General features: G+C 37.9%; 1 protein-coding gene across 5 annotated transcripts in view; it reads left to right on the top strand.

Annotated features, from left to right (window-relative positions):
* Positions 1–20,025, top strand: part of HNRNPR (heterogeneous nuclear ribonucleoprotein R) — a 37,066-nt gene extending 17,041 nt beyond the window's left edge. For 3 of the 5 annotated variants that reach the window (XM_088140036.1, XM_088140035.1, XM_088140034.1), the window contains 4 exons: positions 119–324; positions 1,360–1,509; positions 2,816–2,937; positions 3,442–20,025. In XM_088140036.1, the coding sequence (XP_087996162.1) occupies positions 119–324; positions 1,360–1,509; positions 2,816–2,937; positions 3,442–4,051 (1,088 nt within the window). In that variant the 3' untranslated portion in view covers positions 4,052–20,025. The remainder of the gene's footprint in view (positions 1–118; positions 325–1,359; positions 1,510–2,815; positions 2,938–3,441) is intronic. The other 2 variants (XR_015796007.1, XR_015796008.1) reach the window with 2 other exon arrangements.
* Positions 20,026–27,840: the final 7,815 nt, after the last annotated feature.

The following is a 27,840-nucleotide window of genomic DNA, read 5'->3' as shown; positions in this document are numbered from 1 at the left end:
AACTATTAAGTATGCTGAAAACTTGATTTACTTACCTTAAAACCTCTTTTTTCAATTAGCTTTTCAAGCTAGAAAAGTTTTAGTCTTCTGTTATTCATCAGGTGTTTTGTTCTTACAGAGGGTTTAGTTGATGTAATCCTATATCATCAACCTGATGATAAAAAGAAGAATCGGGGGTTCTGCTTCCTTGAATATGAAGATCATAAATCAGCAGCTCAAGCTCGACGCCGGTTGATGAGTGGGAAAGTAAAAGTCTGGGGAAATGTTGTTACTGTTGAATGGGCTGACCCGGTAGAGGAGCCAGATCCAGAAGTCATGGCAAAGGTAGTAAAGTAGTAGCTAAATTGGCATGAGCTATGTTAAAACTTCACCTTTTGTGCAGCAGATTTTTTTTTCTTCTGATTATCTCTAGAATACCTGCTCTCCTTGCTTTCTTTGGGGTTTAGGCCATTTTAGGATTCTGCTTTTGCACTCAGGAGGGATAAATGTACAAAAAGTCTGTGTGTTTGTGTGTAGAAATAAGCTAAGACTTTAATCTGGCAAAAATAATTTCTAGGGGTTTTCAGAGATGATTATTCTAAGCATAATGGTTCCAATTCTGCCCTGGCATTTTTGACAGGTGTGGATCCTTTTTTTATGGATTATTGAAGCACACAGTTCCAGCTGCACTCCATGTTTTTAATTGGTTTGACAGCTGAGTTAGAAGTAGAATATTTGCTAATCAGTGCCTTTTATTTCTCAGAGATAGGTTTTTAAAATGGAGGAAAAGGGAAATGTTATTTCCCAAATGGAATCTCAAGAAGCAACAGTAAACACTGTTATTTAACTGTGCTTTTAATTGCCACTTTTCATAGTGAAGGTAAAGATAAAAGTTGAAAAAACTCTTATGTTGGAGATAGCAAGAAATCTTTCTTTAGGCTGTACTATTCTGAGCAGGTTTGCATGACTGAACAAGCCTGGATACTGCGTTAGTCTTGAATGAATGTGGGGATTGTTTTCCAGAGCAGCTTGACTGGAAACCACTCATCTGGGGTTTTTTTAAGGGTCCCATGTGGCACTGTGGCTTCTTCCCACCTGAACAAGCCAGGAAGGGAACGGTTTCTTCTCTGGTATCTTGTAGCTAGAAAAAGCTGTCAATCCTCACTTGGAAGACACAGTAATTTCAAAACAAACCATAGATGCTGAAGCAGTCTGTAGGACACTACCATTGCACTGTAAAAGTTGCTGTGGTTTCTGTAGTTCAGCTAAGTAAGAATCGCTTCTTGACTGTTTTGTCTAAAGCTAATGTCAAGCACAAGAGGGATTTGGCCTTAAAGACAGCTTAAAAATATTTTAAATAAATGCCAGTTTTCTTAACAGGTGAAAGTTCTATTTGTGAGGAACTTGGCCACTACAGTGACAGAAGAAATACTGGAGAAATCATTTTCAGAGTTTGGAAAGCTGGAAAGAGTGAAGAAATTAAAAGATTATGCTTTTGTTCATTTTGAAGATAGGGGAGCAGCAGTTAAGGTAGGTAACATGCAATATTCTCATTAAGCGAAATTACATGACCCAGAATTTATTGGAATATCTTCTCAAAAGCAAACTGTTTTTGGAGTGAAATATAATTAAGTGTCCTCTTGTACATAGTTGTGCTGCTACTTCCTGTCCATTCCTTGATTTATGCAACTTTCTAAACAAGAAACATGCTTGCACTATTGTGCTGTCTTTATTGCAAAAATAGTTCTGGCCCATAGGTCTTCCTGTGAAGCAGCCTTAGACTTCCTTTACTTGCCTAATAAGCGTTAGCAGCTCATAATGTTAATACAACTCTTATCTTTTATATGATTTCTCCAAGGGTAACCTCTGTCCACTTCCCTGTAGAATAAACCCACGTCGAACTCAGATTTATTCTGACAAAATATGGGCATGATTGCATAGAATGGCCTTTTGGCAACTTCATCTTCCATTTTTATCCCACTAATCAAAATAATACTGACTTCTCTATTGTACTGATAGGAAAAAGAATATTAATGGAATTAAAATATTATATGTCACCTCTGTTTGGATTTCATGATTCCTTCCTTTCATTGCAGATTAACCTTTGCTAATTCCCTATCTTTTAGGAGGGTTTCTGGGGGACATGTAGGGGCTGTATTGGGAAGAAGGGACAAACAGTCTATTTCAAGTTCTTTCAGCATTAAAAGATGGTATAGTGGTTAAGGTGGTTAAGGAGCCCTAAGCTTAAATCCACCCTCAGCTGCAGAAGCTCACTGGAGATTTAGACTTTATGACCGTCGTGGGGAAAAATCAGAGAGGGAGAGATACATATGCTGCCTTGAGCTCCTGAATGAAATGTGGGATATAAATCTAATAAACATGGCTTTCTGTTTCTTGCCTTTTTTTAAACTATTCTTTCTTATAATGTATTTCAGAAGTCTTGTTAAAGCAAATGTTCTGTCTGTAAAATAGCATTTAGAGCCTTGCAACTTCAAATTCAAGGAGAAAGCTTCCATCTCCTGTGCTGCTTGCCTGTTTGCCCCAAAGTTTCTCTTTCCTCTCAGCCTTGTATGCTTACACAAGACAAGGCAAGAATTGCAGACTTTCCTGTTGCATTGTTTTTTACAAGGGCCTGTGGAACCTGTACTGCATTTTCCTCCCAGGAAAGGTTTGCCATCATATTCTGGAACAAAGGGCTAAAATGAGAGTGCAGTATGTAAAAGTTGGGATTGTGTAGGTTGGAAAATATTTGGACTTGGGAACTGAAAGGTGGGAAATGCTGAAGGAACATTATGCTTTCAAATACAATTTAAATTTCTTTTTCCTTTCAAAACAGGCCATGAATGAAATGAACGGAAAAGAGATAGAGGGGGAAGAAATTGAAATAGTGTTAGCCAAGCCTCCAGATAAGAAAAGAAAAGAACGCCAGGCTGCCAGACAAGCCTCCAGAAGCACTGCGTAAGTGTTAAAACTTCATAACCTGAAATGTAGCACTAAAGGCACATCCAGATTAATGTCCTTTCCTCTAGATGGAACAAAATTAATTTGCTCAGTCCCAGCAGCTGAAATTTACTGACTTGGTAACAAAGCTGAAGATTGGTACAAGTTAAGGTGTAGTAATTGGTGCATTTCAGTGCCAACAGGAAAAAATATCCATATCTACTGCTCCTCACCTGGGCTGGGGGTGGAGGCCAATTTTGTCAGATGGCTTAATGCTGCTGGTTTAGCCATCTCTCAGTATGTTTAAAATCCCTTCTATAGCAAGTTTAGTGTGATCTTCCTGGGAAGTTTAGTGGAGAAAGTGGTAGACCAGGATCCCTTTCCTCTGTCCTCCTCTGTTTAAATGTGGAAGGTTAATTTCTTTCTAAACTGGAGTTTTTAAATTAGAAAAAGACATGAGATAGATGTTATTGAAAACACACAACAAATATATTATTACTGTTTTTTCCCCCTCCTCACTAGGTATGAAGACTATTATTACTATCCTCCACCTCGTATGCCACCTCCTATTAGAGGCCGAGGTCGTGGAGGGAGAGGCGGCTATGGCTATCCCCCAGATTACTATGGCTATGAAGATTATTACGATGATTATTATGGCTATGACTATCATGACTACCGTGGTGGCTACGAAGATCCTTACTATGGCTATGATGATGGCTATGCTATAAGAGGAAGAGGAGGAGGAAGGGGTGGGCGAGGCGCACCTCCACCACCTAGGGGGCGGGGAGCACCACCACCAAGAGGTAGAGCCGGCTATTCCCAGAGGGGGGCACCCATGGGACCACCAAGAGGAGCCAGGGGTGGGAGAGGGGGCCCTGCTCAGCAGCAGAGAGGACGTGGTGCTCGTGGAGCGAGGGGCAATCGTGGGGGCAACGTGGGAGGCAAGAGAAAGGCGGATGGGTACAACCAGCCTGATTCCAAGCGCCGTCAGACCAACAACCAGCAGAACTGGGGCTCCCAACCTATCGCTCAGCAGCCGCTTCAGCAAGGTGGAGACTATGCCGGTAACTATGGTTACAATAATGACAACCAGGAATTTTATCAGGATACATATGGGCAGCAGTGGAAATAAGACCAATAAGGAGGGCATGGGAATATTGGCAAGATAGAATTTGGCTATAGTTCTACAACCTTCCAAAAATTGGCTTATTGTTTCATCCTTCAGTAGTGATTGGCTGCCATGTGTATTGGGCTGAAGAATCACTCTATTGTGTATATATTCAAGTCTTTTTTTCCTCCTTTTCTCATAAATGCACTTGGACATTACTGAGCTTGCAGATTTCCCAAACATAGTTTGGGGATACAATGCTTTTTATCGTTTTAGGCTTCATTTTAGCAGTTTATCAGCAAGGATGGGCAACTGTTAAATCATGATTTTGCAAACCTTCTGTTTTTGGACAGTTTCTTTCTTTTTTCTTTTTTCCTTTTTGGATTTGGGATAGATTACATAGGCTTATGCTGTACATAAAATAAAGCTAGTACTTTGTCTCCGTAGTTTTAAGGAATTTAAAAAAAAATTAAGTTTTCTTGTATTGAAAATAACATGATTGTATGTTTTGCATTCCTAGAAGTAGGTTAACTGTGTTTTTAAATTGTTATGACTTCACACCTTTTTGAAAACCTGCCCTACAAATTTGTTTGGCCTAAACGTCAAATCCGTGGCAATTTGTTCCTTGATGTGATTGTATTTCCAATTTCTTCTTGTTCATGTAAGATTTCAATAAAACTCAAAAACCTATTCAAAACATTACCTATTTCAAATTCCATTGTGTCCTAAAAGATTATTTTATTGGTAATTCTTGCAAGAAACATTAAAAAAAACTGCCTATGTGAGTGATCAAATTCATGAAAAATTTCTTGCGATTTCCAACATCTGGCATTGGTGGCATGTGAGTCAGTGCTAGGGCCAGTAAAATCAAATTGAAATGTATTAATTGGTACTGTAATCTAGTTGCATTTAACAGTGAATTGGTTGCTTACTTAACAGCTTTAAGTACATCTGAAAACTTGCATAAGCCCTTTTTTAGGCAGATGTGAGAGACATATTGTGTATGAAGGCAGTCCATAAATTTAACCTGTCTTATATTATTCATGTGGATCATATCCAATGACTCCAACACAATTTGATAATTCTCAACTGTAAAAGAACAATGTGTTCAGTTTTAACTTAAATTTGTTATCATTAAGAGACTGATTTGAACAAAGATATGAGATTGGTTGTAAATTTTTAAACAAATGTAAAATCTTTATGCTAAAGATAACTAATATTATTAAAAAACATTAGATTTCACACCTTGTTGAATGAATGATTTCAAATGCAAATTTCCATTAATTTGGGATATTGCTAGTTTTTCTATTCAGGCTATTCCATCCATTTTTTGTGTGAACCATTTTGTATTGATTTTTAACATGCATTTGATTCTCAGCTCATGCTTGTTTCATCTGTTGTCTTTGCACTTTCCTAAGTTGCAGTGATGTGCATTTGGGATTTTTGGGGGAAAAAATCAAAGATTTGAAATTTATTTATAAGATTGGCCAACCTGACTTTTCATAATAAATAGCCCCTTATTTATGGATTTGCATTTGATTAGATCATAGAGAAAATAACAGAAGTAACTGGGCGAGAAGCTACTAGTCTGACCCTTTTTCAGCTTTTTTCTGTTTGGAAGAATTGCTGGTTTTCTTCCTACATTTTGTTGAGAGTCAGGAAGATAATTTCTTGGGTTTGTAACTCTGACTCATTGAATTGAAAGAAGAAAATGTTTTTGAAAGACATTTTTTTTTAGGTCAGCCAGCTAATTTTGGAGTGGGGAGGCCTTTAAAAAACCTAAACCTAAACTATGGTTTGTTCTAATAGAAACTGACCAATATTATGATCAAGTAAAATATTGTAGCTGCTAGTCATATTATAGATGTATTTCCTTTTGTCTGAACAAAGCTACAGGATGTATATACTGAAGCTTATCTGGCTTCTAGGTAATAGCTGGCTTTTTAATAACTTATAATTCTTTTAAAAATGGTTTATCAATTGTTTGGCAGTCAGCCCTCCCAATTGAATGGTATGCTGATCTATGAAACCAAATTTGAACTTTAAAAATATGCCTCAGTGAAAAAAGTCAGTAGGTTTTTTTTTTATTATGGATCATAAGGATTTTCTAGAAAAATAAGCAGCAGCTTTGTATTGATATGAAAACATCTGAGTCAGAATTTAGAAAGAATTGGAATTTTAATACACACATGTCGTTCTGTAATGAGAAATCCTGTGATGTGTTTGATATTCTTACCAAAATGCTAAGCTGTAAAAATCCTCAAAGCAAATGCAATCTTCTGTACTGTCTTTTAAACTCTGGTAGCCCTTCCAAATAGCAAAATGTACATACTTGGCCTAAATTGAATGGTAACACAAATTTACAGTTCCACCTGTCCAGTAATGTCTTTTTAAATTTTATATTTTAAAGACAACAGTATATTGTCCAAATATTTCAGGGGTATCCGTATTCAGTCAAGGGGCTAAAAGGCTTTTCTATTTTTTGATTATATACAATGCACAATCTAAATACTATTGGCTTGAGGAAATGCACCTTTTTAGTACCTTTCCAACTAATAACTAAATACTCAAGTGCAATCCAAAATATATTTTGTCAATCTGTGTCTTGGCCTTTGTTCATCAAAGCAATCCAAGGAAGAAAACCCCTATTATACAAGAATCTCATGCCTTTTGTCTTCAAGATGGGGGAGGAATCATGAAACGGGATATTTGATCACTCATTTATAGCAGTTGCTTCAATGTCTTTATTGATATCAAGGTGATTTTGAAAAAAACTGATGCCAGAGTTTTGGTACTTCAAAAACTTTTATCAAAAGATTCATACAAATTCTTAATTGCTTAGATCCCATATTGCCTTGTTAAACCAGTTTCGACTTTCAAAAGTTAACCAACTTGCTGTGAACCATTCTTCATGAAAGGAAATGTCTAAAAACGTTTAAAGGTTTAGTAACTGTTCTAGGCTTACAGTTTCTTCAGTAGGATTTGGGGTTTTTTTCTAACTGAAGATACCAACCTTTAGTAGCATAAACTGTTTTAAAATATTTCTTCAGAATTTCTGTTAAAATCCAAAAGAATTGGAAGAGCATAAGTTTAATAATCAACTATGAATGACTGCCTCGTTTATCAAAGCCTGTTTATATTTTCACCCTGTCTGCATTTGTATGCCTTTCTTTGAACTCATTTGCATTTTAAACATTAAAAACATGCTTATAAGTAAAGCTGTAATGAGCAAAGTGAGGAAATTATGAAAATATTTTCATATACAAGGGAGATATTACAATTGGAGTCTTTATGCAAAACAAATCTTGGAACTTTATTATGGCTTTTTTGCCTTGGCCGTGCATGATTTGGTTTCTTGTAATTTTGAGCAAATGAGCCAGATTTCTCAAAGCTTGCATATAATCTCTTGATTTAAATTTGGATAGTTTGTGCAAGAAGTATTTCATGAAATTCTAAAGTAGACAAAACTAAGGTTTGTCTCTGAATTGGATTTTTAAAGCCTCTTTAAAAGTTTTGTAAGGCAAGAAGGCTGCATTTCCCATTTTCCAAGAATGGGGGCTTCTGTTAACTAAGGGCAAGCATTGAGCTGCACTGTATAGCAAATTTGATAGTCATACCGTATACAGACTGGCTCATCAAGGGGCACGTGATTTTTGTCCCAAGAGGCATACCGTTGGAATGGAAAAACTATTAAGACTGTATAAAGGAGGTTACCAGAAGCTCTGAATGACCGTTCGGAATATATTGCACTACATTTTCTGATGTTATCCAGAAATCTGCCAGTGTAACTTCTGTTTTAACTCCTTCCTTTTATTACCTGACTATCAGGGAAGCGTGGTTGAGGCTGCCCTGACCTGACATGTCATGATGTCGACTTGCTAGGTGGGGTTCGCAGGGACAGTAACCATTGGAGTTATCGGTAAGAGAACTTTCTTTCTCATTTTTATCTCAAATAAGAGCCTTCCCCCTCCCCCTCCCCAGGGGGAGACAGTCTTCCTACTTCCCCTCCTTCAATGATCTTAATCATTTTGTGGGGGAGGGTTCTTTGTTAATTTTTATAGATGCCTGGCTGACTGTGTGTGAGAGGTGAGTTTGAATATGATCCTGCAAATTATAACAGATGCATAGGCTTGAGCAAGTGCCTAAGAGCATAATGGGAAGATTACTCAGAGGTCTCTACTTCACGTAAAGAGAATTTTTGTAAAATGCAGCTAAGGTCTGACACACACAGTTGTATTCTTCCTTGACCCACTGAAATGTACTGTGCTGACAGATCGGTTTACCCTTTCCCCCAATAAACTGGCCAAATCTTTTTGAAAGATTGATGAGGGCATGAATAGGTATAAGGGGAAAAGAAAGAGAGCGTTCATCATGTGAGCAGAAGTCTGCTTGTATGATGTTGGATGTATCCATAGAGATGGATCCAGTAGTTACCTCTGATCCTGGTGGGATTGTTTCATAATAGTCGCATTGTTCAAATAGCACAAAATCCAATTATGATAAGCCTGTTTGTGATACTTTTTGAATAATTAGAAATATGAAACACATCTGAAATAATACTGCACAAACTTTTATAGCACCACTATCCCTCCCCCCCTTTTTTTCTCATGATCATGTTCTTTTGAATAAAGCTTGAGTCAAAAACACCATTACTTGCAGTTCAACAGGCTTTAAAGCAGTTGTAACTCAGATATATTATACTTTTCAAAAGTGACCTTGGCTTTAATCTTTTTCAACAAACCATGGGGGAAAAGTCTAATGATTTGCAACCCTGATATTAGTATCAAGAATGATAGTAAAAATCTTCAAGTCAGCACAGGTAGTCATTGCTTAACAACCACAATTGGGCCTGGAATTTAGGTCGCTAAGCAATGTGGTTGTTAAGCGAATCATCACGTGACCAGACCTGATTTTATGACCTTTTTTGTGAAAGTCATTAAGCAAATCACACGGTTCCCCATTGATTTTTCTTGCTGGAAGCCAGCTGGGAAGGTCACAAATGGCGATCATGTGACTCTAGGATGTTGCAACTGTCGTAAGTGTGAGCTGGTTGCCAAGTGCCCAGATCCTGATCACATGACCGTGGGGGCGCTGCGATGGTCATAACTTTGGGCACCAGTCATAAGTCACTTTAATGCCGTTGTAACTTTGAACGGCCATTAAATGGTCATTAAGTGAGGACTACCTGTAATGTTTTATATTTGTCTAGTGGATTTTGAGTGTATCTATGTGTAAGGTATCTTCTTATTCTAATGAAAGCATGGGCTGCATTCTCACATTGCACTAAATTATGATTTTACTAAATATAGTTTATTGAATTAACCACAATCAGCAGGGTTTATATATTACAGCAGTGTCATAAACCATGGTTTACAAATGACAGTGGCTGTTTTTATCAAGTGTCTTATGCCACAAATAAACAAACCGTATTTTCTTAGTATAATATGTAATTCTATTGTGCGAAATAGTTCAAGCATTGGCATTTTTAGCACATTTTTACCTATTTTGTTTATTTCAGCAGATGATATGTTCCTGAATTCTCTTCTCTGGGAATGGGACCAATGAACAAATTTGTGCTGAAGCACAGGCATTTCAAAAACACTTGTAATATGTCATAGAACTGTTCTGTTTGAAAACAAAAAAATAAAATCTCTCTGGAGCATCACTAGTCTAACTTCCAGACATCCAAGTACCTCTTCTCTCCAAAATAAAATAAATCTTTACTGTAACAGTAATAAATTGGTGTTGCAGTAATTAATAAAACTGGGTTGAAGAAACTGAGACTCTCCAAATGTTGATGAGTGCGTTCCAAGTAGCTCCAGCCAGCATAGCTAATGATGAGGAATGCTGGGAGTTGCAGTTTTGCAGCAACATCTGGAGGACTGCATATTCCTAATCCTGGGAATAAGCACATTTCAGAATGAATCAGTGGTACTTTTTCCTTTTTAAACAATTTGGAATAAATTACTTTGTTTATGGTGGTGGTGGATAATCTCTTGATTTTCTCTGCTACTTTTATTTTCACTTTCAGGCAAATTATTTTTAAAAGTTCTTTGCAAGATGGACAGAAGGGCTAAATTATCAACTACAGTTTCTGGTTGCTTCAGAAAGCAGGGACATATAAACAGAAAAACCAAAGTCGAGGTGGATTTTCTATCTTAAACACTGGGGCCTCTTTAACTAAGTTCTTCCAAATAAACTGAAAATTATAATTTGTATGAGCATCTTTCATCTGACCTTTTCATTTCAGCTTGCTTAATAAAGACTGGAAAAAGCATTCTCTAAACATGCTGATAAATTCTCCATGTTTGTTTGGCATTGTGTTCTTTTCCTACTGGAAATAAACAGCATTACTATCAGGGCAAATTCTCAGTATTTCATCTTTGCCTTCTTGGTTTCCCTAATTCCTGCTGACTTAAATGCTTTGCGTACAGTACTTAGAAGTTGTGAATGTATCATCAGTGCTAATTTAAATTCTTATCCAATGCAAGTTTCTGGGGCTTTCAAGGATTTTAAGATGTACTAAGTTTGCCGCCTTTAAATCAGTTGCACCTTATCTCTCTTGGAAATTATCTAGAATTAGGATTGAGGTTCTTATTATGTGTACAGAAATTCCAAAAGATACTAGGTTGATATCTACAGGAATTTCTAGATTGCATTTTTTTAACTTGATAGCATTAAAGTATGTGCCTACAAAATATTCCTTGTATGCATTAGGTAAAAGAACTTTGTGTGTATGTACTTAATATCTTAAAAATTAGAGAGTCATGAATGGTTGTATTTCTCATCTACTGTATTTAGAAATGTTCAAATCTGGAAAAGGAAATATGATTTAAAATTGTTAACAACAATGAATTGCTTTGATACCATTTTAGCCCTGTTCTACACCCACAACAAAGTACTCACTTGGTCGACAGTTTGAGCATCCTTAGCTTTGATGCTCATGAGTTGCATCAGGGTGGGCAACCTGATGCCCTCCAAATAGTACAAAATACAACTCCAAACACTCCCTATTAGAATGGTCAGTAATAAAAAGTTATGGGAACTGTTGTTACCCATCCAGTGTCCTAGCCTGTTGGAGAGCATAAGATAATAGTTAGAATATTTTTTGTCTGGTGCTTTAGGGAAACCAAATAAAGAACTGGATATGCCTATGTTTGATAACATTATCATTGGATGATTTTGAACAGTATTAGTTCAACTGTAATAATTTTAGCAATAATTTGCAGTAGCTGTTAGCTTAGTTTTGATTCTGACATTGACTACTTACATTTTGCACAAAAATACAAATCTGCTAAGAAATTGAAGCTGATACTGAAGGTCAGTAAATAAATAATTGAGATGGTGTATTTTGTCAATTGCTGTTTTACATATGGTAATGAAATATCACCTTTTTAGCTAGTCTTCCTGTTATAAAGCTCCAAATGGAATCCATTCATTACAATATTCTTGCAGCATTCCTATAAGGCAGATTAATTTGAAGTAATATTTGATCCAAGAACTTTCGGGTAAATATTTAAGCATCACAGAGGACACAGAACAACTTCTAGGATCATGTTAAATACAATTAGTTCTGAAATATTTTTTCTTTCTTTTTCTCTTCATCTAATAATTTCTCTAATAATCTGAGTTCATTGCAGGAACTGCTTGTTATCCAGGTCTCCTTATCCATCATTGTGACTAATCCTGTCCTAACTTGGTTGATTTTGCCATTTGTAGATGAACCGGTGATCAGACAAACACTTTTTATGGTCTTCCATGGAGTTTTATCATTGTTTGAGCCTTATATGTGAACTGTGTTCCATTTTTCCTTAAGTCGAGTTTTATGTCTTCTAATCCCCACCCCCAAGTGCTTTTGTGTCTGCATTAAGACTAATAATAAGTCTGTTAACTATCGTTAATTTGAGGAAGTGATAGAATAAGCACATAGCCTAGTTTAATAGGCTGTATTAAGCCACAATGATGTTTGCTTGAGTTTGGCATAATATTGTGTGAATTTGGCCAATCACAAATTATTCTATGAACCTTGGTTAAACTATGGCTTAGCATAGTGTGTAAATTCTGTCTCTATGTGGCATTTTCTTAGGATTTTTAAAGACATTGTGACCTGATTCACATATAATGCTAAATTATAATGAGTCAACTTGGACAGCCCAGCTAAGCCTAAGTCAAGCAAAGTTTAGTCTTAATACTTAACAAAGCTTCTGTCATCCAGCAATAATTAGGAGAACAGGAAAAGATTGCATCTCTACAAAGTGACACTGAATAGAGTTAATGGTGATGACAAGACATTGTTAATTGCTTTGCCCACCAGTGTCAGATACAAACATTAATTTTACAGGATATGTTTGTTGGAAGTGTTGCTTTTGCATTTCTAGTATCTAGAGACAAGTTATGTCCTCTTTTCATCAGTATAGTACACTGTGTTTTGTTGGAGGTTAGTCATTTGTATATTTTATCTGTCAGCATATTCTGAATTTCAAATGCTTAACTACCTTATTAAATGTACATTGAGATTCTATTTTATGTGGCCATGTAGAGGTCACTTTTTATGCTTAGATCTATCAATTGAGATTTATTTATAGAGCCAATTCAACTGGTGAAGAACTTTCAGAGAACACCCTAACTGCTTGGTATCCAGCTGGTCAAAGATGCTCTCTCTTTGAGAGGAAGAGATCAGCAAATCAAAGGAGCATCTCGTATTAAAAGGTAAAGAAAAGCTATTATGAAACTATGGTATGAAACTTAAAAGAGATTTGATTAATGGGGGTGAAGATGCCCGTCACTCCAATGCCATAAGGAAATCATGCTTTATTCTGCTACTGAACAAAAAAACACTAAAACCTTCCCAGGACAGATGAAATAATTTTCTCTAAAATCTATATTAAATTGACTTCCATTCCATTGACTTCAGTTGTTGAAACTCAGCTGGACTTGCCGATCACGTCTCATGTTCTGTCCTTGGCATCTGTGAGGTAAAGGATTTTAGTTGGGCTGGGAAACTGCTGCTGCTGCTGAGATATTGGAGAACTGTCACCAGTCATTGCAATAAACAATGCTAAACTTGGTGGACCAAAAGGCCAGGCTCATTAGAATTTGGTTTCATACATTCTTACGTTCAGTGGGGTTATATTTTGTTTAGAGAAAAGTAAATAACAATTTATTGCTTCCTGTCTCTCCAATTGGTATGTTTCCCCCAGAATCCATTCTCACGTTACATTTTTGCTGGTTACAGTCCCCATCAGGTTGATTAGGGTTGCCATTTTCCAGCTGAATGTCAGTACTTTTACTGCTTCTAGCAATTTTCATAAGCAGGTGGAAATTTTCAAATAACAGCTTTCTGTGAGAAAAATCAAAACCCTTTTCAGCTGGCAATTAATGATACTGTTCTTCAGATCTGGGCAATGTCATAGATGATTAACATTTAATAGTAATTTATTTATATAGAATAAAATGTCGAACAGTCATATTTTATAAATAAAAATGCAGTGTTCAGCATCTGGTTATTTGAAATGCACCCTAAAAACCAAAAACGAAACAAGACCAAGAAGAGATGGAAAAGAACAGGAAAAGCAGGTCAACCTATTAGGAGAGAATCAATTTGGAGTTGTATTTTGAGTCTTCTGTGGCTTTCTTCCTTCGTTCAATAACATTTTAGAATACCCTGGAAATTGTTCTAGTGTAAAAGCTCTTTTTTCCCCCTTTTACTCCTGATTTGTATATATGTTGCCACCAACTACTCTATATTCCTATTTATGTATTGGTGAAAGTGGGGAAAGTATAGAAGTAAAAATGGATTCTATGCCATCTCAAAAAACAGTTCATGCTTCCCCTTGTCTCTCATGTTGCAGTATAGTTCTTTTTAATTTTCTATCTGTGTGTAAATGTTTTGTTTTAAATATAAATTATATGCATTCTTACATACATACAGAACATTACAGGTAACAGCACACTATCTAGCAGGAAGAAAAACCAGGCAAGAAAAATGAGAAGGTAAGGGTTAGGAGGAACAAACATTTAAAAGTAAATAACAAATGTATACAAATAAAGGACAAATGTAATTAAAGCAGTATAGATTTGAAGAAGCCTCCCTCCTCTGATAAATCTGTTGCAAGAGCAATGAAATGGCATATAACACAAAGTGATGTATGTTGGCTAAGTTAGCTCCATACTGAATCTTGGTGGCCTCTGCCAATGAGATTTCAGCGGATGTCTTGAAAACTCCAGCTCTGTTGTGCTGTGGCTATGAAAAAGGAAAACCCCCTGTTTTGAATTATTAGGAAAGGGGTAGAAATAATTGGATGCATAGAACGCCTTCTTATAAATTTATGAAGAACACAGTTATGGAGTAACATTTTTTTCCTGGTAATTTTTTCTAAAGAATATCAGGCAGCTGGAAAATGTAATTAGCGGCACAATCCCATAAATGCTTATTCAGAATTAATAGCGGGGTGGCTGCTTTTGGAAATGGAATGATGGACTAAATTGATCGTTCATCGGATCCAGCTGGCTGTTCTTGCATTATAATTAAGGCTCAGACATCTGTGGTGCATATTATAAATAGACCGTAGAGTATGGGAAGAAGTAGATTCTTAAACTCAAAGAATTGGAAAGCAATGCATGGAGAACCTTTGGTTCCAGTTGCTAGTGAACTACAACTCCCACCATCACTTACCATTGGCTATAGTGATTGGGGCTGTTGGGAGGTAAAATTCAGCAATATCTGGTGTAAGCTTGCTTGTTTTTTAAAAAATGAAATTTTAATCATTTGCTTTTCGGATGTGGTAGAGGAGGCTATATGAAGAGTATGATGGATGGATCCTTAGCTCTTTTTCAGGTTCCTTCTTATTCTCAGGTAACTGCATAGAGTGAAATTTCCAAACCTTACTGTGTTGGTTGTGACCCATATCTGTGAAGGGGTAGCAAGTTGTTTTGGAGGAACACAAACTTAGCTGACATATTTCTAACACTCAATCAACTTCTGAATTCAAGGCTGGTGAAGAATCATCCCATTAGCACCACGTTAACACCTGGAAGGAAAGACCGAAAATTATGGTGCTCAAAGAAAAGCAAACAGTGTTTAATTAAAAGCTAGTTGTTACCGTACATACTTACCCCGCATCAGAACAAGGCTTCTTTAGCTCATTCAAGGCAAATCCTTTGTTGACAATCTAGAGAATAAATAATGGTCAAAGGCTTCCAAAGAAACATCCGATGGGGTTTCTAGTCTAGCATTTTTTCTTCCTAGTGAGAAAGGAGGCATCCATATACAGATTAGCAAGCTAAGATACTCTACACCAGCACTTGTATGTATTTCTATGCTATAAGACCAATTGAAAAATAACTCTAACACTTAGGGTGAATAGATTTGAAACTTCTGCTTATACTTAAAAGGACTATAAAGCTTCTTTTGTTTGTATTATATTTATGAAGTTCAGCCCTTATCAGTGAGGATAAGCTATATAACCTGAAATCCAAGGCTGCACAGGGCTCCAAAATCAGGAGTATGGCCTACAAAGGTGTCCAGAAATTGGTGTTGAATTGTAAATTTTTTTTAATGCATCAGGAAGGGGAAATGAATTATTAAATAATGTATGCAACAAATTACTCTGTTTTTTGGAGCATAGCCCCCAATGTACCACTCAAGAAAAAACCAGGCACAAGCCTTGGCACATAAAATTGTGCTCCCCTGTTGTAATAGTTATTTGAATAATAAAAGTTATTTTTAACAAAAGAGTTAACTTCTATCAAATTTGCATGCTGTGAAAAAAAGCCCCCAGGTACTATTCCAGTAAATGCCTTTCAGACTTGGACAAGTAGTGCAACATTTGCAGGTAAGGAGAGAAATTATGGTATGTGTTTTTTGTTGCTTTTATGTTCTGTTTTGGTACAGCTCTATACTAAGTCTGTAATGTGTTAAATAATGCGTTAAATTTGTATTTAATGAGGATGAAACTCCCCCATTGTGATAGGAAAGTATTAGATACTAGCTGATGAGCTCCAAGGGCCCGGGAGGAGAGCCTTTTCTGCCGTTGCCCCTGCCCTTTGGAATATTCTCCCCCCAGGGGTGTGAGAGACCCCTACTCTCCTGGTTTTCTGGAAAGGACTTAAGACCTGGCTCTGCCAGCTCGCATGGGGCAATAAGAGTTGTAATCAGTCCTGGGGATGGCTGGCGCCCTGATGTCCCTCCCTAAGTTATTTGCCAGTCCCATCATTCTTGGAATTTATTGTTTTTATATTGTATTTAAATTGATTTTACCTCCTTTGTAAACCACCCAGAGTTGCTTTTCAACAAGATGGGCAGTGCAAATTTTATATTGTGTGTGTGTGTGTGTGTGTGTGTGTGTGTGAGAGAGAGAGAGAGAGAGAGAGAGTTACAGGCAAAAATCTTGGATCTCTTTATATAAAGACTACAGTTAAGCAATTACTTTATACTGTTATCTGACTACTTAAAGAAAAATAAATGCAAAATAACTCACATTTTAAAATTCATAAGCCTTTCTTATAAAACCAGAGTTGCATACACCCTGTCAAGAGGAAGGGTAACTTAGTGCCTTCTAGATCTTTTGGACAACTCCCTATAGCATTGCCATGCAAGCTAGGTTTCATGACAGCTTTTCCCAAACTGATGCTCATCATTGCTGAAGGATGGAAAAAGGTATAGGAACTATCCCTCCACCAAAGATATTGCTTGTGTCTTCCCCAAAACGCACATGGCCAGGGAAAATCTCTAACAAGGTAAGGGTGCACTAGTGTTAGAATGCTACCTGTATTCCTTCCTTTCAGCCTTGATGGAACTTCTCCTTTCATCTTAGATGGAATCTATAAGCTAACAGCCTGATTTAGTTTATGTGACCAACCTTGCCACATATGTATTTCCTCCTCCTCAGAATTCCAAAGCTGACTTTCTGCCACCTTTTCTAAACAACCAGCTTCTAACTTAGTTTTCTCTTCATGTTCCTCAGTCTCCTCATTCTTCTGAGCTTCCCTTTTTCTTGTCACCTTTCCCACCCTCTGACAGTCATAAGTGTTGGATTACAGCTTGTGCCAGGTAAAGCCTCAAGAAACTTGCAGTGTTCACATTGTGGAGTTTTAATGTCCTATCTAGCCTTTTGCTTGCTTTATGACTTGCAAAATAAGCTGGGTATATTGAGGCCATAGTGTTCATTGACCTTGCCGGTTTTTTTAAAGAGACAATATACACTGCATCATATGTGGCACTTTCTAATGAGAGATGCTTGATCAATAGAGCTCATTGCTACAATTTTTTGGTTAACCCCTTCCAAACCTGGTGCTATGTAATCACATAGAGGTCAGTAAGAGAATTCTACAGGCTGCTCGTAAAGCAAACTCACCACAAGTTATTTTATTAAAGGTAGAAAATATTTTTAAGAAAGCCAGAAATTGGATATAATTGGTTTCTGTTCTTGCATAACTTACCTATTTATCTTTTCCAAGTAATGTATTTAAAGCTTGACCTAGAGTATAAATTTGGTGGGAAGTTAGCCAGCACTTCATTCTTGTAACAGATGGAGGGCTTCCTAAAAAACACGAGCCTTTCCAGACCTTTTCGGGTTTCTTGACCACTTAGTGGATCTATTGAAATAGAAAGCATTAGCATTCTCTGATGTTGTAGTAAAATAAACTCACTAAATACAATATCTTGTAAAATTGTGATATAACGTGTCATTAATCTTGCTTTCCTACTGAGAATTCATTGGTATTAAATTTACCTCTCCAGGAACTTTTTGAAAAATCTATGTTTTGGAAGGTTGGGTTCCAGTTCTTGGAAAATGTTACAGATAATTGGGTTTTGCAATTTTCCACTTTCCACATAACAACAAAACATGAGTGTATCCAATTAGCTTTCCTAAGCATTATGGAAAATAAATAGAATTGAATCTCTTGCTATTCGAAGATCATCGCATTTTTATTTACTTAAAGGTGTGAGAGGCAATTAAAATTATTTTCTGTATAGAGTTGAACTAAGATCTTGGATCAGGTTGTTTCTTTAATGGCAACAAAAATGATAATGTCTTGCTTATGCTGTGAAATGTCCTGACATTTCAGAAGTATCAAAAGGGGAAGCCAGAAGGATCCCCTTGGGGATGCGATGCTATGGTGGAAGCAGCTTCCTATCATTTGGGATAATGGCAACACCAGAATGATGACATCATCATCCAGACCTGGGAAAACCAGTGGTGAGTTAGCCTGTTCAGTTGACCTCCTCCCCCATTTTTAAGTGAGTAGGGTCCAGAAATCTGAAGGAAAATCTGTCTGTGAGCAGCCATATTCCCAGCCATGAAGTCAAAGCTAGTTGTGGCAGAGAGCAGAATTATGGTGCCCAGGTGCTAAGGGGCACCCAATGCCAATTTGCAGAATTCCCACTTTGAAGTCAAGACCTTGCTGTTGAAACCTGTTCAACTGCCCTCTTCAGAGAAATGAGTAATGTCAGCAGATAGTCTTGATACTATTTTACGAGTACTGTTTCACTTCAGCCTAGCGGTAAAGAAAAGGCAACAGAAATTAGGAAGAGATGGGAATTTGAGATGTTAAGAACATCTTGCTTAAGAGCCCCCTTGTCCAAGGGATTTTTTCCCAGCCTGGTGTCTTTTAAATGTGTTGGACTTCAACTCCTAGAATTCCCAGCTAACCCAACGGTCCCAACATTTATGGACATCATCGGGTTGGCAAGGCTAGTCTGATCAATATTCATCAAATACAATATAGAGGTGGCTAAATGAGGGCAAATATTATTAAAGAATTAGTCATCCTCACTTAAAGGCACATCCTGTGTAATTTCAACTATATTCAATACAGATCCACATAATTTGTACCCGGAACAAGCCCTGCCCTTTCCGGGTCTTGCACTGTAGCTGTACAGGATTAGGAAAATGTGCATATTTTTCCTGAGCCCATGCAGCTCTTAGTGAGTCAAGGAAAAGCACAGCTGTTTAAGGAGCTGCTAACAGGTACAGCGGGGATATCTAAGCCAGACGTGAAGCATCTTTGTCTAATTTGGATCCACGTCTTGCAGTTGTCCAGGATACAACCATGCAGTTGGGGATCTGGGTAGTTTGGGGTAACTCATGGTCTCTCAGGCTCAGTTTCCCATTAGAATAATAACATGTCTTGCAAATGTGGGAAAGGCGCCAACTTGCTTGGGTTTTAGAATGCTTTGCGCCTGTTTGAATTTTGCCAAATAAAAAGATGAGAACTCCCCCCTTGCATATGTAGAAAAGCACTCAGAATTGGGCAAGTATCTTTCTCCCTGATTCTAAAGGCAGAGACTTTTTCATCTTTTTTTTTAAGGGAATTTCACCCCACTTACCCTGAGGTGGTATGATTCCTGCCCCCCCAATTTATAATATGTATCTTCTGAATACATTATCAGTTCTCAGAGAATGAGATGTGTGTTCTGTGACAGTTGAAGGGGAAAGCATTGGGTCGCTAGCCCTAGTTGAATGTTAACTTTTATGATCAACAGCCAGAAAGCAGGAATTCCCTTGCCAAATACAATCTCCCGTGTTGTGATGATGATGGTGGAGGTGATATATAAATGCCAGAACCTGTTCTATGGACACAGGCCCCTTAGGACCCAGACTGTGTGGGGCTGTGATAGACTGCTATTACTGTCCCCCCCCGCAGGTTTTGTCCTTGAGCTTTTGCTGTTGAGGGTTTTTTGTTTCCCTTATTTTTATTTTGGGCTGGAAAAGGACATATAACTTGTTTTAAAATGCAGGAGTATTTCAGTAGAAGAATTAATGAGGTGAACAAGACATGTAACCAGGCTGCTGGTCTTCCTCAACATACTACCATTTGAGTTGCATATTAATTTATAGCACGATAACGTTTGCCACAATGCCAGGTAGGTAGAGCAGCTACAGCAAAGAAAGTAATTGTTGGGAAATCATTGTGCTCTTTTCATTGGTTTGTTTTGTGTCCTTTTATGTTGTAAATGGCCAGTTTCCCTTTAAATAAATACTGTTTTGAAATGATTATGCTGTTTGTGTGGGTTCTTTTTTTCCCTGAGAGTCTGCTCAGAGAACATTGCAAAGGTACGCAGTGTTTTTCTATTGCTGACGCTAAGTCAGTGTGACATAGTGAGCTTCCTGGATAAAAAAAAAGAGCTGTGCATAAAGCAGAGCACTCCTTAGAGAAAGACAGAAGTGACACGTGCAACATTTTTGAAGTAAAGAAAACCATTGTGCATTTCCCTCTTAAAGCTTGGGTCTTATTTTTTTGAATAGGTCAACTGTGTTCTGCTAGAAGAGTTTGCTGACATGAGGTACCAAAGTAGCAATAGCCTGGAAATCATGCAAGGTGATAACTGTGCACGTTATCCAAAAAATATGGGAAGAGAATGCCTTGTGGCACTTTCATCTATGCATAGTATAAACTTTTTTGTACCGTGATCCACTTCATCAGAATTTTCAGTCGGCAGAAGCCAGCTTAATTACACACCCATTGCTTTGCGCCCATTTCTGTCGTCATTTTCTCGAGGAGCAAGAAAGTGGAGTTTGATGCTTCTCCTTTTCTCCTTACAGTGTATTCTCACGGAAACCACTCAGGGAACTTCAGCTGAAGAGAATCTAATAAATATAAAGAAATCTCACTCTTGGGCTGCACAAAGCTGGAGAGCTTTTCATTCCCTCGTTAATATCCAGGGAGAATGCAGTAGGAAAGCACTTGGTTTCTCCAGCAGGTTTCTCCATTCTGTCATGGGGGCAGCTGTTCCCTTTAGAGCCATTTAGTTTTCAGGGAGGTAATGGAACTTGCACAATTCCGTACAAGGTGTAAAAGGAATTAATTCCCCCCTCCCTTTCTGCTGGCTGTATTTTCTTAAAGCTCTAATGTGGCACCACCAAAATGATACAGTCCATTTTTATCCTCTGGTGTTTTTTTTAAAAGCAAACATTCCCATATTACTGTAACACTGATGTTCCTGATTTAAATTCCAGCCCTTTAGAAAAGCTAATGAAAAAAAAAGATGTTGGGGGATTTGGATAGGTTGTTTTTTTTTTTTTTCAAATAGTAACCAAATGCTCAAATCACAAATGGGAATGACTTTTCTTCTTGTGCAAATTGGCCAGAAAGGAGGCAGTGGCTGTTGCCAGCAAAGTTGCTCATTGCTTGCTGTCAGAAGATGGAATCGGAATCCTCTGCATCTGTGAACTCTTGTTTTCTGCCCAAGAAGATGGGAGTGTCACAAATTCTGTGTTAAAGGCGAAAGGAACAGCATGCTGCTTCTAAGATCCAGGTTTTTTTTTTACAAGGGTAGAGAACAGAAAAGTAACACAGTAGGTTTTAACTTTTCTAGACATCACCTTGGGCTATTAGATGAAAGATCCAGAGGCTGAACTGAAGGCAGCTTCCAGAACCCACCCATTTGTCCCAATTTCTCCAGACCCTCCCTGTTTGGGTTAGGAAATACTGGATTACCTCCCTCTGTCTCAACAAAGCAAAACACAACACCAGCAGCCTTCTGGAGTGGAACAGACGGGTGTTACAGAAAGGCCAACATCCGGTCAGTCTGGTTGTGCAACAGATTTCATGTTACAAAAATACACCGCTATTACAGAACAAGACTGCTAAGCTTTCCTCCTTGCTCTGGCATAAAACTACCCTACTCTACATCAAAATAAAAGTTTCACTATAAGGTAAAAGATACAGATGGTAGCCATTCAGAGGTGTTGTCCCTTGGGCCACTAGATGGCACTATAGTGCGGGTAAAATGCTTTTCTCCTGAATGTAATTCAGTAGTGTTTGTTTATCCCTTTCAACCATTTCTGTAAATGATGGGAGTCTATAAACCTTCATACTGAAAGAATGCCTTTTATTTATTGTTCAGTCAAACATAAAAGTCATCTGTGCATGCTTTCCCCCTGTTAGTTTCTGGTGGTTGTCTGCCAGAAGAGTCCCCAGCAGCTGTTTATAAAAAGAATCATCTATTAGGCTGCTGCAGGAAGAGTTATTTAAATCAATGCATTTGGTGTGGCTTTTTCTGTTTTCATTAGTTGTGTCCAACAGCAGTCTTCCACTACCAAAATGACTTCCTTTCCCTTGCAGTCCACTGCCCCCTAAAATCTGCCCTGGAGGAGAAGAGATATAAAATTACATGTTCTGTGAGCAGAAACATATTTGCACAGAGTTGCGTTCAAGCAAAGTGGTATTCTCTAGGTATACTCAAGTCTAGATTTAACGGTGTGACTGCAACATACACTAAAAGACCAGGTGGGTAGCAGACATGAAGAATGAATCTCCAGTGTGCTGAAAATCAACTTTGTGCCATCTTTATGAATAAATACACTTTAGCATTCTGTACTTCAAACAAAATATACTTAGCTATTTAAACCAGAGGTTCTTAACCTGGGGTCCACAGGTAAATTTCAGGAGGTTTTGTGAATGGGAGAAAAAAAATCACAACTTTGGTTTCACTAACCTCTAACCAAAATTCAGCTAAGAAGGGGTCCATGGCACAAGAAGGTTAAGAATTTCTGATTTAAACAGTGAAGTGAATTACCAAGCTACCTGCCAGGTTGTAATATGGAGTTTTCTACAACATGAAGTGTAATTTGTTCCACTAACCTCTTTAATTCCTATCTGTTAAAATGAGCCCCTCCTGATGTGAAGTGTTAGTGTATACAGACAAGACAAGTCCACTTCTGTGCACTTAATCTTCACAGATGAAATGGGAACCTCCCTTGCACCATGAAGAGGCAATCTTTGCAGAGGGGAGGCTGAGCAATGAATTGGGAGAAGTTTGATTTTTCTGGGTTTTCATTCTTTGTTTTTATACTACATTAATCCTATTCCCATCCTTCCTGCCCCCAAATAACAGGAACATTCATTGCCAATTTTTGGCAATTATCAGAGGAGGCTTAGAAGGCCATGAAAAATATATTTGGGGCATCAACCTTAGAGCATTGGGTTTGCTCACCTGGTTCTGTACCTTAACACTGGCATCAAGGATTGCCATCCCAACCACTTAACTTCTAAGTATATGTTGGCAAAGGACGATTACCACTTGAAAAGTCAAGAACAGGTTGCACTTAAACCTGACTGACATTACTATCTTCTCAGAATAAGCTTCGTTGGCCTACAACATTATGGGGGAAGCTAAGTGTGCCTGGGTGTGTGTGGGTCTGAGTACATAGCTTTGGAGAAAAGAGAGATGGCTGCCTTCCACTTGTTAAAACCAAGAGCTAGGTACTGAGTGCAGTCAAGACTCATAATCCTCAAAAGATACCTTTTTGTACTTAATGGGGAGGGGGGAGAGAGAGAGAAAAGATAAACTGGCCCATGTGTTCAGGGACTAGTTGGGGGCTCTTGAAATAAAAGCATGGTTTCTTGCAGCCATGGTTTCTGGAGGATGCTGGGTCTTTCACTTCCCCTTGCCTCATTTCCTCTTTCTGCTTCCTAAAACAAGAATAACAATCTTTTTATCTTAAGAAAGCACACCAAATTAATGGAAATTCAATACTTTCACAGGGTTTGCTTAACCGATGGTTAGGTCAGTACAAATAACAAGGACTATATTTAATATTGATGAGAGGACAGATCTGAGAACCTCTTAAGTGGATGAGGCCACATTACATACTTGGGAACAATGGAGTTAGGGAGGAAATTTTCATGGAGGTTCCTTTTTTAAAAGAAAAAAATGACTAGCGCTGATGGTGTAGGAAAATGGCAGGAAACTGCTTAGAGTGTTCAATCATGGTGGATAAGGCCTCTGAGTTTGTGGATCATGCCTCCCAAGCTTTCATGGCAGATTTAAAGAAAAAACACTAAAAGGAATCAACCAGCTGCTTTTGCTCAAAAGTAATACAATGAAAGCCTGGTGATGGATAAAAACGGTTTTAAACCTCAGGTCAAACTGCCCAGACTTGGCTTGCAGAGCCGAAGTCAATACTGTACTGAATGGTGGTAGAATTGGTTCAGACTGATAATCTCTGCACTCCAAGAATTTGTTGCAATTTTAGCACAACTTTCCTTGTTTTTAACAGGCTTTCTTTGTCTTTTAAAAAAAGCTTGTTCCAACATAACACAGTACGTGTGATTTTCCCTCTTTCTTTAGTATGATAATTTCTGTGCCCAACATAACCAGCTCACTGTGAGCACAAGCCATGCTGATAAATTCCAAAATTAAGCTGATGGATGTGTTCACAGGAACAAAGGCAAAATTACACTGAGTTCTCCTTGAAAACATCATTTGGAATGAAGCTTTTTTGGGTTGAGTACAACATGAAGGAGCATTTATTTCTGACACTGTCTTGTCTACTATTATTACCGCATTTAAAAATATTTTAAAGTGCATTTATATCTGCAGAAGAAGGCAAACTCTTTTAAAACTTTTTTATATTGCTCTCTGAAATACAATTGTTGATATAAATTTTTATTTTGAAGAAGGATACAAGGACATTGGAAAAGTGAATTGGAATAGAAAGTGGTTAGAATTATGTTGGACTTTGCTGAAATCTTGCCATTGCAGGATTTTTTTTTCCTATTCAATTGCTTGATGCACAGAGTACTGTATGTGCATATATTGTCTGGAGAAACAAAGATACATCAGAATTATGTTGAGGGCTTGTGGCCCTAGTCCTTATAGTCATTTGCATGGAATATCATGTTTTTTTCTCTTGAAAAATCCAGGAATTCAAAGGTGAGGTATTTTCTTCACTACCATTGGGGGAAAAAATGGTCCAGTGGAGAATAGAAAGGAGTAAAAAAATGCAAGAAAAAAGTAAGAATATAATAAAGAGAAAAGAAATATATAAAGAAGTGACTTCCGACCTTCATCAAAAGCATAAATAGGTTTAATGACTCTTCACCTCTAAGGTTATAAATATTTATCTCTTCATGCCATATCCCATCTCTTATCTATAAACAAATCCATAAAGCATCTTTTCAGTCCTGGTGTCAGCAGAAGGTCCATAAAGGGTTGCCAGAAGTAACAACATCCCTTGTTTTAACCTTGATCAAATAAACCAACTTTATATTCCTTCTGCTTCTAACAGTCTTAATCTTTAGTGCATACAAATATTGTCATAGGATTTGATTTCTCTTCATTTCTTCTTTGTCTCATCACACAGAGTTCTTCAAGGCTTTAACAAGCCTCTTTTATAAATCCACTAAGAAAAAATTATTCAGGTCACTCTCTTGGTTTGTCATTTGTATTTCCCTTTTAAATTTTAAAACCTCAGCCAGTTGCTTTTGTAGATCCAATGAATTCTATTCCTGCCTTACAACTACGTTATGTAATCTTTTGACAGTTCCTGTGGCCCTCAAATGGCTGACCTAACCTGGTCTAGGTTTAGCAGCTAAGCAAGATCAGGCTTGGCTAGTACTTAGATGGGAGATCTCCAGAACATTCTACAGCTAAAGGCCAGACTGGGAAGTCAAAAGGCACCCTGGAAAACAGTGTGGCAAAGAGAATTGATAAGCATGTCAGTGAAAGCATCAGGAGTTTGTCTCAAGGAGTCTACCCATTTTTAATATGAGGAGCCCTCTATATATTTTCAGTGACAAAAGTGAGCAGGAGTCCTCCCTAGAAGGACTGGAGCTAGAAATTTCTGTTTTTTGTCCTAATTTGAGAGATGGAGGGGGTTACTTATAAAGTACGTGAAGCTCATTGAAAGTTTCACTTTTATTCCATCTAGTTTCAAATGACTTGATTTTGGAAAGTTCCTGGGGCTCAGTAAAGGGGCTGGAGAGTTCCATCTGCCTTTCTTTGGCCTGGCTAATGATTGCCAAGCAAGATAGGATTGGAGGGCCTGACTGGGGATGAAGAGGCCACTTGGCAACTCCTAAAATCAGGAAATCAATTATCAGAACTAATTGAGGTTCTCTATCTGCCCATCTCTTCCCTTAATATGCAAAAGGGTACAGTAAAGATGATTCTTGGAACCACATTAGATGTGCAAAGGAACCAGGAAGCAGAAATGATTTTCAAAGCTTATCAGCACTCTTGGATCTATAAAATTTGATGCTGAACCTTTGTTTGAATCTTCTCCATTCCAAAGCACATTGAAACCATACTGAATATTAATGTTGGCATTTTAGGCCAAATCCCAAACCAGCCCTTTTGTACTGGAGCCAAGTGCTTCTCTACCTCAGGTTCATTTCAAGGGGCTGAGCAATTCAATTTACATTGTCATCCTCCTGAAGAATTTGAAGATGCCCTTGCAGGCTGTCCCCAAGAACAGAAGGTTTGAGCTGACTGCTGGACTTTATCAAAAATAAAACTTTCCCCACAGTCTTCTGTACCCTTGGCTGCTTACACTTCAATTCTCATCCATTTCTCCAGTCTATACTTGATCCTACTGCAGGAGAAGAGTTTGACCTCAATGGTCACCAGCCATCAAAGTTCATTAGAGAAGCAACTCCAAAAAGAGCAAACTTAAAAAAAAAAAAGTCTGTGTTCACATAGTGCACTGAATTACATACTTGATTAATTACGTGCCATCAAATCAGTATAACTCTTAGTAACCACATAGATTTTCTCCATGATGATCTATCCCTAAACTGGTCCTTCAGGTCTTCCAACAGTGCACCCATCGCCACTGTAACAGAATCCATCCACCTCGCTGCTGGTCGTCGTCATCTTTCCTTCCAACTTTCTCAGCATTAGAGCCTTCTCCAAAGAGCTAGGACTTTGCATAATTTATCTGAATTAGAGTCATCTGAGCCTGGTCATTGGTACCTCAAGTGACAGCTCTGAGTTGATTTGTTCAATTATCCATTTGTTTTCTTGGCTGTCCATGGCACTGTCGGGAGTTTTCTCCAACTCTGAAGTTCAAAAGCATCAGTACTCTTTCTATTGCATGCTAGGCAACCATATTTAAGCCTACCACGTCAGGTAAATCCAGTTTCTGTTCAGAGTATCATGAGAGCCCAGAAAATTGAGTTCAGTAATTGAGTTTTGTGCAAGCAAATCATGCCAATACAGCCACTGTGGCCATAAAGAAATTAAGCAATGGTCATTTCTGAATTTGGTACATCATCAGTATTCTACAATGTTACTTCATCTTAGTGAAGTAAAAATGCTAGGTCAAGCAATTGTGAAGTGCCTATATTGACTGGGCTATTCAATCATTCCTGATGTTTCATGGCCATCTATGTCCCTTGTTCCCTTCATGAGGAGTGGTCTTTGCTGCAGGTGACAGCATCTATCTTAAAGGTGAATTGAAAGTCCCAATCCCATTTGCATAACTGGCCTCAGTTTGTCCCAAGGACTTGCATGTTTCTCTTATTTTCATACCTCGCAGAGACAGATTCAAGTTCAGCTTTAGCTATGAAACGTTCATATGACTTCAAGCCACTTGCTGTCTCTCTACACCCAAACTACTTAATGAGATGATTCTTGCAGTAGAAAAAAAATGTGCGGTGTACACTATTTTGAATTCCTAGAGCAGTATTTCTCAACCTTGGCAACTTTAAGCTGTGTGGACTTCAACTCCCAGAATTCCCCAGGGAATTCTGCGAGTTCAAGTCCACACAGCTTAAAGTTGCCAAGGTTGAGAAACACTGTCCTAGAAGAAAGAGATACAAATCTAGCAAAATGAAAATTAAAGATATACTGTATGGTACTGTCTTGTTAGACAACGTAGGAAACAGGATGCTGGACAAACGCTACCCTAAGAAATTAGAAAGTGCCCTGAGAATGAGGTAGTAAAGCAGAAGTCTTTGTTTTGGAGGAAAAAAACAGAATAACATTTTGGCAGAGTACTATCTGGAACCCACAATACTATATTCTTTCTCATGGTTGGTTCCTTTTGATAGGCAGTCCATATGTTATTAAGAGGATGATTTGG

Source organism: Python bivittatus, unplaced genomic scaffold, assembly GCF_059951505.1.
Source record: "Python bivittatus isolate LINGU-HERP-01145 unplaced genomic scaffold, Pbiv_v1 ctg000310_np1212, whole genome shotgun sequence".
In the NCBI taxonomy this organism is placed as follows: domain Eukaryota; kingdom Metazoa; phylum Chordata; class Lepidosauria; order Squamata; family Pythonidae; genus Python; species Python bivittatus.
Note: the sequence above shows the minus strand (reverse complement) of the source record. Positions and strands in the feature narration are given on the sequence as shown.